Below are 15,545 nucleotides of genomic sequence, written 5' to 3' on the forward strand. Positions count from 1 at the left end.
CCCCTGGCAATGAGTTCCACAGGTTGACTGTGCGTTGTGTGAAGAAATACTGCCTTTTGTTTGTATTAAACCTGCTGCCTGTTTATTTCATTTGGTGGCCCCTAGTTCTTGTGTTATGAGAAGGAGTAAATAACACTTCCTTGTTCACTGTCTCCATACCATTCCTGATTTCACAGACCTCTATCATATCCCCCCTCAATCGTCTCTTTTCCAAGCTGAAAAATCCCAGTCTCATTAATCTCTCCTCATACGGAAGCCGTTCCATCCCCCTGATCATTTTTGTTGCACAGGGTGAGTGGCTTTCCCCAGCTGCTTCTTAATTCCTGAAACCCTCTCTGGGTCCTGAAAGGCAGCGAGTCGGACAGTGACCTGGATTGTAAATGACACGGGAGGGCCATGCAGTGTTGGGGTAGCTGTGTCAGTCCCAGGATAGTAGAGAGACAAGGCCAGTGAGAATATCTTTTATTGGATCAACTTCTGCTGGTGACAGAGACCAGCGTTCGAGCTACACAGAGCCCTTCCTCGGGACTGGCAAACTTAGTATGAGTAAGTTTGTCCAATAAAATATTACCTCACCCACCATATCTCCCTGGAGGGTGACACATTCCAGCAAAGCTCAGCATGCCAGCAACAGACAGGAGGGTTTTCATTGACTCTGGCTAAGCTGTCTGGGTTTGTTTTGGTGGTTCCCCAATGACTGGCCCAGGTGACTATACAGATGGCACACCTGCCAGCGACAGCCACACACTGATTTTAACCTAAGCTGGTTATTTGTAGTCACTAAGGGGATGTTTCAGAGTGGGGAGAGGCAGGGAACTGGCCAGGATTCGAAGTAGCTTTGAATTTACATTACTGAGGCCTGATCTACACTAGAGAGCTGGGCTGACACAAGGCAGCTTACGCCCCCTAATTATGGAAGGGTCTACACCAGGGCTTCAATTCTCAGAGATTATTTCCCGGCTCCCCCCTACTCCCTTTAGGGGCTTCAGCTGCGTAGCAGGGGGTCTCAGGACTTTAGCCCTGCGGGGGAGCCACTGGGGTTTGGGGCGTTAGCCCCATGGTGGGGAGGCACAAAGGAACTTTAACCCCGTGGGAGGAGGTGCAGGAGCTTGGGGCTTTAGCCTCGTGGGAGGAGGTGCAGGAGCTTGGGGCTTTAGCCCTGCAAGGGAGGTGCAAGGGGCTTGGGGCCTTAGCCCTGCGGCAGGCGCCAGACTCAGGGCTTCAGCCCCACGGGAGGTGCTGGGGCTTCCGTGGGTTTGAAAATGTTTACTGGAGCTCTGCTTTGGTGGGCTCTGGCTGAGTTTAAGCCCCGGTCTACACTAAAATTTTACTCCGCGATGTAACTGTCCCACTATGCCGATTTAATAACTCCATCTCCACGAGTGGCGTAGAGTCAAGGTTGATGTAGTTAGGTCAACCCAGTGTCAGTGCAGACACCGTGTTGTCACTGGTTTTCAGGAGCCTTCCCATAATGCCCCGCACTGACAGCACAACTGATACAAGCGCTCCTGGTGAGGACACCCCCCGCTGATGCAAGGAGCCAAGTGTAGACATGCACAAGCGGTGAGATTACTGCAGCGGCTGTACATCAATGTACATTAGATTGACTTAATTTTATAGTTTTCAGAGTAGCAGCCGTGTTAGTCTGTATTCGCAAAAAGAAAAGGAGTACTTGTGGCACCTTAGAGACTAACAAATTTATTAGAGCATAAGCTTTCGTGAGCTACAGCTCACTTCATCGGATGCATTTGGTGGAAAAAACAGAGGGGAGATTGATATACACACACAGAGAACATGAAACAATGGGTTTATCATACACACTGTAAGGAGAGTGATCACTTAATATAAGCCATCACCAGCAGCAGGGGGGGGAAAGGAGGAAAACCTTTCATGGTGACAAGCAAGGTAGGCTATTTCCAGCAGTTAACAAAAATATCTGAGGAACAGTGGGGAGTGGGGTGGGGTGGGGGGGAGAAATAACATGGGGAAATAGTTTTACTTTGTGTAATGACTCATCCATTCCCAGTCTCTATTCAAGCCTAAGTTAATTGTATCCAGTTTGCAAATTAATTCCAATTCAGCAGTCTCTTGTTGGAGTCTGTTTTTGAAGTTTTTTTGTTGAAGGATAGCCACCCTCAGGTCTGTAATCGAGTGACCGGAGAGACTGAAGTGTTCTCCGACTGGTTTTTGAATGTTATAATTCTTGACGTCTGATTTGTGTCCATTCATTCTTTTACGTAGAGACTGTCCAGTTTGGCCAATGTACATGGCAGAGGGGCATTGCTGGCCCATGATGGCATATATCACATTGGTAGATGCGCAGGTGAACGAGCCTCTGATAGTGTGGCTGATGTGATTAGGCCCTATGATGGTGTCCCCTGAATAGATATGTGGACAGAGTTGGCAACGGGCTTTGTTGCAAGGATAGGTTCCTGGGTTAGTGGTTCTGTTGTGTGGTGTGTGGTTGCTGGTGAGTATTTGCTTCAGATTGGGGGGCTGTCTGTAAGCAAGGACTGGCCTGTCTCCCAAGATCTGTGAGAGCGATGGCTCGTCCTTCAGGATAGGTTGTAGTTCCTTGATGATGCGTTGGAGAGGTTTTAGTTGGGGGCTGAAGGTGATGGCTAGTGGCGTTCTGTTGTTTTCTTTGTTGGGCCTGTCCTGTAGTAGGTGACTTCTGGGTACTCTTCTGGCTCTGTCAATCTGTTTCTTCACTTCAGCAGGTGGGTATTGTAGTTGTAGGAATGCATGATAGAGATCTTGTAGGTGTTTGTCTCTGTCTGAGGGGTTGGAGCAAATGCGGTTATATCGTAGAGCTTGGCTGTAGACAATGGATCATGTGGTATGATCTGGATGAAAGCTAGAGGCATGTAGGTAGGAATAGCGGTCAGTAGGTTTCCGATATAGGGTGGCGTTTATGTGACCATTGCTTATTAGCACCGTAGTGTCCAGGAAGTGGATCTCTTGTGTGGACTGGTCCAGGCTGAGGTTGATGGTGGGATGGAAATTGTTGAAATCATGGTGGAATTCCTCAAGGGCTTCTTTTCCATGGGTCCAGATGATGAAGATGTCATCAATGTAGCGCAAGTAGAGTAGAGGCATTAGGAGATTCTGGGTGGACTCCTCCTGAAGGTCGAAACAGCAGCCTGGACTTCTACATAGAGTGCTTCCGCCGACGTGCACGAGCTGAAATTGTGGAAAAGCAGCATCGCTTGTCCCTTAACCTCAGCCATGCAGAACACAATGCCATCCACAGCCTCAGAAACAACTCTGACATCATAATCAAAAACGCTGACAAAGGAGGTGCTGTCGTCATCATGAATAGGTCGGAGTATGAACAAGAGGCTACTAGGCAGCTCTCCAACACCACTTTCTACAAGCCATTACCCTCTGATCCCACTGAGAGTTACTAGAAGAAACTACAGCATTTGCTCAAGAAACTCCCTGAAAAAGCCCAAGAACAAAACCGCACAGACACACCCCTGGAGCCCCGACCTGGGGTATTCTATCTGCTACCCAAGATCCATAAACCTGGAAATCCTGGACGCCCCATCATCTCAGGCATTGGCACCCTGACAGCAGGATTGTCTGGCTATGTAGACTCCCTCCTCAGGCCCTACGTTACCAGCACTCCCAGCTATCTTCGAGACACCACCGATTTCCTGAGGAAACTACAGTCCATTGGTGATCTTCCTAAAAACACCATCCTAGCCACTACGGATGTAGAAGCCTCTACACCAACACTCCACACAAAGATGGGCTACAAGCCGTCAGGAACAGTATCCCCGATACTGTCACGGCTAACCTGGTGGCAGAACTTTGTGACTTTGTCCTGACCCATAACTATTTCACATTTGGTGACAATGTATACCTTCAAGTCAGCGGCACTGCGATGGGTACCCGCATGGCCCCACAGTATGCCAACATTTTTATGGCCGACTTAGAACAACGCTTCCTCAGCTCTCGTCCCCTAATGCCCCTACTCTACTTGCGCTACATTGATGACATCTTCATCATCTGGACCCATGGAAAAGAAGCTCTTGAGGAATTCCACCATGATATCAACAATTTCCATCCCACCATCAACCTCAGCCTGGACCAGTCCACACAAGAGATCCACTTCCTGGACACTACGGTGCTAATAAGCGATGGTCACATAAACGCCACCCTATATCGGAAACCTACTGACCGCTATTCCTACCTACATGCCTCTAGTTTTCATCCAGATCATACCACTCGATCCATTGTCTACAGCCAAGCGCTACGATATAACTGCATTTGCTCCAACCCCTCAGACAGAGACAAACACCTACAAGATCTCTATCATGCATTCCTACAACTACAATACCCACCTGCTGAAGTGAAGAAACAGATTGACAGAGCCAGAAGAGTACCCAGAAGTCACCTACTACAGGACAGGCCCAACAAAGAAAATAACAGAACGCCACTAGCCATCACCTTCAGCACCCAACTAAAACCTCTCCAACGCATCATCAAGGATCTACAACCTATCCTGAAGGACGACCCATCACTCTCACAGATCTTGGGAGACAGGCCAGTCCTTGCTTACCAACAGCCCCCCAACCTGAAGCAAATACTCACCAGCAACCACACACCACACAACAGAACCACCAACCCAGGAACCTATCCTTGCAACAAAGCCCGTTGTCAACTCTGTCCACATATCTATTCAGGGGACACCATCATAGGGCCTAATCACATCAGCCACACTATCAGAGGCTCGTTCACCTGCGCATCTACCAATGTGATATATGCCATCATGTGCCAGCAATGCCCCTCTGCCATCTACATTGGTCAAACTGGACAGTCTCTACGTAAAAGAATGAATGGACACAAATCAGACGTCAAGAATTATAACATTCAAAAACCGGTTGGAGAACACTTCAATCTCTCTGGTCACTTGATTACAGACCTGAGGGTGGCTATCCTTCAACAAAAAAGCTTCAAAAACAGACTCCAACGAGAGACTGCTGAATTGGAATTAATTTGCAAACTGGATACAATTAATTTAGGCTTGAATAGAGACTGGGAATGGATGAGTCATTACACAAAGTAAAACTATTTCCCCATGTTATTTCTTGCCCCCACCCCACCCCCCACTGTCCCTCAGATATTCTTGTTAACTGCTGGAAATAGTCTACCTTGCTTGTCACCATGAAAGGTTTCCCTCCTTCCCACCCCCCCCCCCGCTGGTGGTGATGGCTTATCTTAAGTGATCACTCTCCTTACAGTGTGTATGATAAACCCATTGTTCCACGTTCTCTGTGTGTGTATATCAATCTCCCCTCTGTTTTTTCCACCAAATGCATCCAATGAAGTGAGCTGTAGCTCACGAAAGCTTATGCTCTAATAAATTTGTTAGTCTCTAAGGTGCCACAAGTACTCCTTTTCTTTTTAATTTTATAGTGTAGACGTGGCCTGAGAATGATAAGAACCTCTCTTTATAATCAGCGTCAGAAACATCTCTCAAACGATGCCCATTTGGGATGCCAAGAGGCACTTGGAGCATGACAATACCTTATCCCTCTCGCCAACGAAACCTGCCCTATCTCTGGGCCTGGCCCCACTCCAGTGCAGGCCTCCTCTGCATGCTGTCCAGTGGATCCTCCACGTGAGTGGGCAGCACCACTGGATTGCTGGCTGATGGAGATCACACGTCTCCTTCTTTCCTGCTGCACAATCACAATGTAAAGGGGCTAATGATGCAATGGGGATTTCCCCTAATTACTTTCTTGTACTTTGCCCAAGTCTCTCAGAGGAAAAATATTCCCCACCCCTAAAACAACGAGGTGCTGGTCCCCCTCACAGGGCAGAGTTAAGGCTGTGTGGGAAGTGTCCCCTGAACTCTGCATTTCCTGGTTTTGTGACGTTTGTGTTTGAATTGTGACACTGATGCTCTTGTGAGGGATACGTAGAGGGACCTCAGCTCCACAGGTCTGAGTTTGGGGGGATTGAATATATGAGTTTGTGGGACTGAAACTCTCCTGTTTGGGGAGAGTGGGAGAAGCTCCCGACCCTCCTGGGCACCTGAAAATTAATTCCATAAGAACAATGCTCTTTGCATTTCTATTTGCAGAGGGTCTGCGAACTTTCAGGATAACGATCCTTAACCACTCTTGGGAGAGAGGGAATCCTCGAAAGTGCCAGGAACCAGCCTTACATAGACCACGCAGCTCTCGGTAACATGAGGAGAAGTGTCTCTTTACCCAAGGAGGAGATGAGCTCGTAATTCTCCTTCATCACATCTCGGTACAGCTCCCGCTGCCATTCTGCTAACTCCGCCCACTCCTCCGGGGAGAAATAGACCACGACGTCCTCGAACGCCACCGGCACCTGCAAAACAAGCAGCCCCTTTCGGTACCTCCCACCACCGGCAGCCCAGCCCTGACTGCCCTGCAGGCTGGGGATATTCCAGGTGTCTGAGTTTCAGCGCTAACCGAGGCCATTTTACACTGTGTCTGATCAGAAATAATGTCGGCTATGCACGGATCAACCGGGTTAGAAAACACAGCAGGTCAGAAGCGGGCTCACTAGTGCTGGAACTCCGTGAGTTACAGAGGAGGACGTTACATCAGCCATGCCACAAAGGGGGTGATAAGGGTTCACAACATGCCTTTTAGACATGGACCATCTCCTCTTCTCTGCGGGCACAGTGCCTGGCGCATTGTGAGCACTGCCCTCTCGGAAATATTAACAATAGCAGTGGCTGCCTCCAAAATGCCCTTCATATATTGATGAATGGCTAGGTTCACCCCACTTGTGTCCTGTTTAACCTGGCTAGTCCAGGCCCCAGCCCAGCAAATAAACTGCCGGAGACCTTCTGGGCTGCTGAGGGCCCCAGACATGGGCTTTAGAGTGGTTCAATCTAGCGAGGGGAAAAGCCCTACTACAAGAACCCATAAGGAAAGACGACTTCCAGCTCCCGACAGGAGTTGTGTGAAGCTGCCCTTGCGGTGTGGCCACGGTTTGCATCCACTTTCCACAAGCGTCCATGACAAGGCAAGGCCCAGGGAATTCCACCCAAGGGCCCGGTTACCTCCCTTTCTTGTAACAGGAGGGCCCATTCCAGTTACCCCTGGGGCTGGGCGCTCTACGGAGACACCGCTCCATTAGCACTTCTGCTTAGTGTCAGGGCTTCGTCCACACGGTCCCCACCTCAGAACCATTTGGCTTAGCTCACTGCCTCCTCACTCCATATCTGCAATTGAGCAAAGCAAAGGGAGCTGGCGGCTTTCAAATAATTCTTTTGATTCTGTGCAAAGAGAAGTTGGTTCCATAAACGTTTCTGCATCAAGATCTCTGGCCCTTCCTGATCAGCTGCAGTATTTATTTTTTTAATACTTTGGACTTTTCCCGAAGATCGTCCCTCCAGGCTGGGTGTTTCGGAGCAAACATCCCTCTTTATTCATGATCAGCGGTATGCATCCGATGAAGTGAGCTGTCGCTCACGAAACTTTATGCTCAAATAAATTTGTTAGTCTCTAAGGTGCCACAAGTAGTCCTTTTCTAGTAACAGGTGGAGCACTCTTTATCTAGCGATCCCAAAGCACTTCAGTTAGCAAGTAGCACGGTCCCTGTTTTGCAGATGGGGAAGCTGAAGCATGGTGGGAACTGACTCACCTGAATAAGGCCCATTATCCTGGCAATAGCTCCCTCACTCCAGAGTTCAGTGTCTCCTGGATGGCTTTATCAGCCAGCAGAATCTCTGCCAGGCCCATGGTCCGACTCTCCATTGCCCTACCCCAGTATAACCATTTGCAAAGGGAGTGCACAATGGGCATAAGATGGAACTTCTCCGACTGCGTGGCTTTACATGCCCGCTTGGCCCAGGTGTAAACGACCACACAAGAGACAGCGGGACACAGCCACAGCCACAGTATCAACCTCATTCTAATTTATATGTGTACAAATCATCCTGCACGGCCACACAGACGAATAGAAATGAGGTTGTGTAGCACCTGGCCTCCTCTGCCAGTCCAATCCTGGCCACCACCCGGGGCAGATCCTGCAGTCTGGGTTCAGACAAAACTTCCGCTGAAATGAAAGGGAGTTCTGACCAGTAAGGGCTGCAGCAGTGACCCGGCGATGCTGGTTAGGGCTTTGTCTAAGTTAGTTTGAAATATGCCGAGCACCAGGCTTCCAGCACTTCCCTCATGGAGACGATTCTCCTGTTGGTGCATCTCATGGAGGCACACAGCTCCCAGTAATGCCAATGGGGACTCTGCGTCTAAATCCCATAGGCAGCTTTCAAAATCTCAGCCTAAAGGTCTAATTTCAGAAGTCCCTACCCGTGCACTAGAGCTTATCATTGCCCTATGTTTGGGGGGTTCAAGCCCGTTTTCTGTCCACATGATGTGTGCTTCTAGGTGAGTCATTGCAAATTAATTTTTCACCGAAGATTTCACACACTCAACTAAAATGCAACTGGATTTATAACTACTTCATCCCCTATGGCTAGTCATTGGTTTTTAAAAAGCAATTGAGTTTCTTGGGCAGGATTTTTTCATAGATTCGTTTGGAAGGCCAGAAGGGACCAGTCTCATCATCTAGCCTGATCTCTTGCATAACATAGGCCAGAGAACTTCTCCCAGTGATTTCTGCATCAAGCCCATATCTTGTGGCTGAGCTAGGGCATATTTACTAGAAAGCCATCCAGTCTTGATTTAAAGACTTCAAGTGATGACGAATTCATCATGTCCCTTGGTAAATTATTCCATTGGTTAATTGCCACATTGCTCAGAAATTGCACCTTATTTCTAGCCTGAATGTATCGATCAACCTTCAGCGTCCAGCCACTGGCTTTCCTTCTGCCTTTAGATCAAAGAGCCCTTTCTCGTCTGTAGAGAAACCCCTGGGGCCTGTGAGTCCACATTGTCTTGGTGCAGTCTGAACACTTCTTCCTGCGTCAGGCCCCCACTCTGCAGACTGGTACCACATTCCCTCCTCCGTCATCCTTTCCACCCGCCCGAGATCGTGCATTAAAATCTTTCCTTCAGCCTCTGAATAATTTGGTGTTGCTTCTGTGGGACTCTCGGAGGGAGTCTCCCTGGTGTGGCGCCCAGCGCGATCCCACCAGCGCCACAAAGGGATGAATTGCCCCCTCCTCAGCTCCAAACAGCATTGGCCTTTCCTGCCAGGGCCCCGCTAGCCATGGCACGTCACTGTCCAATTTGCTGCCCAGGGCACCCCTTGGTCTCTGCTGGCGCGGAGGGGTCCCAAGCTGCTCCCTGCCCGTGAAAGTTTGGAGTCTCAGGGGGGATCCCCTGCAGTTTCCCAGCCGTAGCCTTGCGAGCTGTATTTCCCCTGCGCCTCGCCTGTCCCTGTGCTCTCCGCAGCTGGCCAGCGGGTCCGGGAACAGCAGGCTGCGGCTTTCCTGCCCTTTACCCCCTTCCCCGGGTCCTTAATACGAGGCTAAACCAAGGGAGCCCAACGCCGATTCCCCAGCGCCCCCCTGTCCCCCCGTCTCGGCTTTCCTTGGGCTTGCGGGGACACTGCCCGCCCCCGGGGCCCCCACCCACCGAGAGCCGAGCCCCAGCCCGGTTCACCCACCCAGCGCCCCGGGCTCCCGGGGGCCAGCGCCCCCCGGGCCGGGCCGGGCGGGGCACACACGGGCTGCGGTCCCTAAGGGGGCCACAGACCGCGGGCAGGGCTGCTGGCCCGGCCCGGCCCGGCTCGGCCCCGGGCTCCCATTGTCACCGGGCTCCCGCTGCGCAGTTGGCCCCGGGAGCGCAGCGCCCCGCTCCCTGCGCCCCGAGCCGGGCCAAGGCGGCGCCTACCTGCGCCCGGCCCCCGCCGGGCATCGTCCCCTGGGCTCGGCCGGGCAGGCGCGTCGGGACAAAGCTCGGCGAGCTCCGGGCGCAATGGCTGCGCGCCCCCGGCTGGGAGCGGTCCGGGCGCAGGATGCGCTGCGCGGGGTGCGCGGGCAGCCGGGCCCGGGGAGCCCCCGGAGCTCGGGCGCGGCGGTCTCCGGCTCTCCCGGGGAGCCGCGCCGGGGGCCCCGGGCATCCCCCTGCTGCGGAGGGAGAAAAAACTACAGCTCCCGGCAGCCCCGCAGCGCGGGGCCGCCTCCCGCTCGCCTGGCCCCGGAGCTCCCCGGGCTGGGTCCTAGCGGGGTCCCGCGCCCGCACCCAGGGTGGCTGGGCGGCCAGCCGCGAGTGTTGCACCCCGGGACCCTCCGCAGCGCAAGCGCCTGCATGGGAACGGGGCTGCTGCAGCGGGGAAAGGCCCCTACGTCCCACCTCGTACCCGCCCGTGGCTTCCACGCAGCCCCGAGGGGGACCTGCCCCGGGGAAAGGGGCTTGTGCACGCGTCTTAGTGAGTGGTAGCTCAGGAAAGCTTATGCTCTAATAAATTTGTTAGTCTCTAAGGTGCCACAAGTCCTCCTGTTCTTTTCTCTGGGAGGGAGGCAGGAGGCCCGAGCCGTGTTTCCGCTGACAGGACACTGCACAGTCGGGCTGCTCGGCCCTGTGGTCCTGGAAGACCCTCTGATGATGACCGCACCGTCAGGCGATGACATCGAAACACCAAGGAAGTGAAAGTAAGGAATGAAAAGAAGAAGGAGTTTTATTCAAACCGGTTAAAAGGCTATGATCTGGTTTTCATAGACTATATCAGGGTTGAAAGGGCCCTCAGGAGGTCACTGAGTCCAATCCCCTGCTCAAAGCAGGACCAATCCCCAATTTTTGCCCTAGATCCCTAAATGGCCTCCTCAAGGATTGAACTCACAACCCGGGGTTTAGCAGGCCAATGCTGGAACCTCAGAACTATCCTTAACAGCTGTTTAACTGAACCCATGAAACCCACTATGGAGAAAAGCTCTTTGGCCCTTTCAATTAAGGGCTGAGCAAGTTCTCAGTTAAGGGCTAAGATCCAGTCAGGTCTAACTCCACTAAGGAAGACCCCTAGTAAAGACCAGACAGGAAAGAGTAGGTCATGCTGTGTGGGAGTGGCACTGTATGTGAAAGAAATCATAGCGTCAAATACAGTAAAAATCTTTAAATGAATCAAACTGTACCATAGAATCTCTATGGATAGAAATTCCATGCTCTAGTAATAAGAATATAGTGGTAGGAATATACTGCTGATCACCTGACCAGGATGGTGATAGTGACTGTGAAATGCTCAGGGAGATTAGAGAGGCTACAAAAACAGAAATCCCAACAATAATGGGGGATTTCAGCTATCCCCATACGGACTGGGTACATGTCACCTCAGGACGGGATGCAGAGATAAAATTTCTAGATACCATTAACGACTGCTTCTTGGAGCAGCTAGTCCTGGAACCCCCCCAAGGGGAGAGGCAATTCTTGATTTGGTCTTAAGTGGCGCACAGGATCTGGTCCAAGAGATTAATAGAGCTGGACTGCTCAGTAATAGTGACCATAATGTAGTTAAATTTAACATCCTAGCAGGAGGAAAATACCAAAGAAACTCACCACAGTATCATTCAACTTAAAAAAAGGGGAATTACACAAAAACGAGGAGGCTAGTAAAACGATAATTAAAAGGAACTGTCACAAGAGTGAAATGCCTGCAAGCTGCATGGAAACTTTTAAAAAAAACCCACCATAATAGAGGCTCAAACTATATCTATACACCCCAAATAAAAAAAAGCAATAAGAGGACCAAAATAAAAATAAAAAATGACACCATGGCGAAACACCAGAGTAAAAGAGGCGGTTAGAGACAAAAAGACATTTTTTAAAAATTGGAAGTCAAATCCTAGTGAGGTAAATAGAAAGGAGCATAAACTCTGGCCAGTCAAGTATAATTAGTCAGGCCAAAAAAGAATTTGAAGAACAACTAGCAAGACACAAAAATTAACAGCAAAATTTTTAAAGTATATCAGAAGCTGGAGGCCTGCAGTGGGGCTACTGGATAATTGAGGTGCTAAAGGAGCACTCAGGGAAGACAAAGCCATTGAGGAGAAGCTAAATGAATTCTTTCCATCTGTCTGCACAGCTGAGGATGTGAGGAGATTCCCACACCTGAGCCATTCTTTTCAGGTGATAAATCTGAGGAACTGTTGCAGATTAAGGTGTCAATAGAAGAGGTTTTGGAACAAATTGATAAATTCAAGCGTAATAAGTCACCAGGACCAGATGATATTCACCCAAGAGTTTCGAAGGAATTCACATATGAAATTGTAGAACTACTAACTATGGTATATAACCAACCTATCACTGAGGTGAATGGAGGACAGCTAACGTGATACCAATTTTTTAAAAAGACTCCAGAAGCGATCCTGGCAATTACAGGCCAGTAAGCCTAACTTCAGTACCAGGCACATTGGTTGAAACAACAGTAAGGAACAGAATGATCAGACACATAGAAGAATGTGATTTGTTGGGGAAGAACCAACATCACTTTTGTAAGGGGAAATCATGCCTCACCAATCTACTAGAATTCTTTGAGGGGGTCAACAAACATGGGAATAAGGGTGATCCAGTGCATATAGTGTACGTGGACTTTCAGAAAGCCTTTGACAAGGTCCCTCCCCAGAAGCTGTTAGGCAAAATAAGCTATCATGGGATATGAAGGAAGGTCCTCTCGTGGATCAGTAACTGAAAAAAAAGACAGGAAACAAAGAGTCGGAATAATGGTCAATTTTCACAGTGGAGAGAGGTAAATAGCAGGGCCCCCCAAGGATTTGTACTTGGGTCTGTGCTGTTCAACATATTCATAAATGATCTGGAAAAAAGGGGCAAACAGTGAGGTGTCAAAGTTTGCAGACAATACAAAACTACTCAAGATAGTTAAGTCCCAAGCAGACTGCGAAGAGCTACAAAGGGATCTCATGAAACTGGGTGACTGGGCAACAAAATGGCAGATGAAATTCAATGCTGATAAATGCAGAGTAATGGACATTGGAAAACATAATCCCAACTCTACATATAAAATGATGGGGTCTAAATTAGCTGTTACCACCCAAGAAAGAGATCTTGGAGTCATTGTGGAGAGTTCTCTGAAAACATCTACTCAATGTGCAGCAGCAGTCAAAAAAGGAACAGAATGTTGGGAACCATTAGGAAAGGGATAGATAATAAGACAGAAAATACCATATTGTCTCTATATAAATCCATGGTATGCCCACATCTTGAATACAGCATGTAGTTCTGGTTGCCCCATCTCAAAAAAGAGATATTAGAATTGGAAAAAGTGCAGAGAAGGGCAACGAAAATGATGAGGGGTCTGGAACAGCTTCTGTACGAGGAGAGATTAATAAAACTGGGACTTTTCAGCTTGGAAAAGAGACGACTAAGGGGGGATAGGACAAAGGACTAGACGACCTCCTGAGGTCCCTTCCAACCCTGATATTCTATGACTATAAAATCATGAATGGAGTGGAGAAAGTGAATAAGGAAGTGTTATTTACTCCTTCTCATAACACAAGAACTAGGGGCCACCCAATGAAATTAATGGGCAGCAGGTTTAAAACAAACAAAAGGAAATATTTTTTCACACAACGCACAGTCAACCTGTGGAACTCATTGCCAAGGGATGTTGTGAAGGCCAAAACCATAATGGGGTTAAAAAAAGAACTAGATAAGTTCCTGGAGGGTAGGTCCATCAATGGCTATTAGCCAGGATAGGCAGGGATGCAACCCCATGCTCTGAGTGTCCCTGAAACTCTGTCTGCCAGAAGCTGGGACTGGATGGCAGAGGATGGCTCACTCAATGACTGCCTGTTCTGTTCATTCCCTTTGAAGCATCAGGCACTGGCCACTGTCAGAAGACAGGACACTGGACTAGATGGACCATTGGTCTGACCCAGTGTGGCCGTTCTCATGGTGTGTAGCCATCTGGTGTCTCTTGTCTTACACCTAGATTGTCAGCTCTGTGGGGCAGGGACTGTCTTTATGGTACAGTGCCTAGCACACTGAGCTCCTGGCCCATGACTAGGGCTGCTAGGTGCTATTCTAACATAAATCATATTATTCACAGAACAACAACTTTTAGACTGTTCCAGCTTCACCCTGCCCCATTCCACACAGGTGCATCTTCCACCACTCTCAAATACAAACACACCATCGAAACAATAACTCTGCTCCTCTCGTGACACAAGCTGAAAATCTCAGACAATCTTCTTCATCCAGGACAAAGAATTTCAAATCACCAGTGACCATAAACCACCCGAATACTTTACTCTTGGCTGTCCAGTTATCTTGTCACCTGTAAATCCACATAGAAAGACCTACTTCAATTCATGCTACCCACAGATAGAATAGTGAAAGCAAATATGCACCACTGTTTGTTAACACACCACATGCCCCCAACACACACTGCAGTTGCACGTACAAATCTCTCCCACACACAATGAACATATAGAAATTTCATGAAAATATGAAAAATTAGTGTGGTTGCCTGAAATTTAATTGATGCATAGTACCGACTCAACTGCATGCATAATAGTAAGATGATGATATTATTATGGTTAGGCACAGTGAGGGCATCAGGGTGCAGCCGGATCTTCTCTTCCCTTAGCCAGCCATGCAGGACTGCACCCACCACACATGCTGCACTGAAGGGCGCTTCAGCACTATACATGCAGCAGGGTCCTTCTTAGTAAAAGGTTCTGGAGACAGGACGCTGAGATCATAATGGTCTGGTGGTAAAAGATACAAGACCAGGCTCAGGACATCTGGATTCTGTTTCTGACTCTGCCACTGTCTTGCTAGATGACCATGGGAAACTCACATCACCTCTCTGTGTCTCAGTTTCCCACTTGTAAAATGGAGATAATACTGACCTTTCTCATAGCACTCAGAGGAGAGTGATGACTTGTGAAGCTCTCATTGTATTCACTTCTGTCAAGTGCCCTGAGATCCTTGGCTGGAGAAGCAGAGTTATTTCACTTAGAGCTGGAGCTGTGAAGATTGGATCCAGAGTCACCTCTGAACTTCCCCAACTGTTGGGAGTCCGTGGCACAACGTGCGTTGGATGGTCCCTGTAGAACTAGGGCTGAGCGACATGACTGAATCATGGTACCATGTCAGAATGGACTGAGGGCTAGATCGGGAGAGTGTTAGAATGGTTCTGTCTCACCCCCACCAGTCGGGCCAGCGCTGTGTAGCTGGTGCTAGCAGGAGCAGTGGTAAAGGTTGGTTAATGTTAAAGCCAGAAGGGACCATTCAAGCAGCTAGTCCAGTGGTTTTCAACCTTTTTTCATTTGTGGCCCCCTAAAAAATTCTAAATGGAGGTGCGGGCCTCTTTGGAAATCTTAGACACTCTGTAGCCCCCCAGGGGTCCACGAACCGCAGGTTGAAAACCACCAATCTTAGTCTGACCTTATGTATCTCACAGGCCATTAAACACCATCCAGTTACCCCTATATTGACCCAGTAATTTGTATTTACTAAATGCAATGCAATAAATTGTATGTTATTCATCAGAGGGGTAGCCATGTTAGTCTGGATCTGTAAAAGTGGCAGAGTCCTGTGGCACCTTATAGACTAACAGACGTCACTTGCATCCGACGAAGTGGGTATTCACCCACGAAAGCTCATGCTCCAATACACCTGTTAGTC

At 49.2% G+C, this 15,545-nt stretch overlaps 2 protein-coding genes across 2 annotated transcripts in view; both read right to left on the reverse strand.

Moving 5' to 3' along the window:
• The window catches only part of LOC119850710, an 829,101-nt gene that overhangs the window by 701,864 nt on the left and 111,692 nt on the right, over positions 1-15,545 (reverse strand). The window lies entirely within an intron of this gene.
• LOC119850716 (zinc finger protein 184-like) overlaps positions 1-15,545 on the reverse strand; it is a 30,429-nt gene that overhangs the window by 3,834 nt on the left and 11,050 nt on the right. Inside the window, exons 6-7 of the mRNA XM_043507143.1 lie at positions 9,795-10,328; positions 6,225-6,351 (exon numbers count right to left, since the gene is read on the reverse strand). Of these exons, the coding sequence (XP_043363078.1) occupies positions 6,225-6,351; positions 9,795-10,328 (661 nt within the window). The remainder of the gene's footprint in view (positions 1-6,224; positions 6,352-9,794; positions 10,329-15,545) is intronic.

This window comes from Dermochelys coriacea, chromosome 2 (assembly GCF_009764565.3).
Source record: "Dermochelys coriacea isolate rDerCor1 chromosome 2, rDerCor1.pri.v4, whole genome shotgun sequence".
Lineage (NCBI taxonomy): Eukaryota > Metazoa > Chordata > Testudines > Dermochelyidae > Dermochelys > Dermochelys coriacea.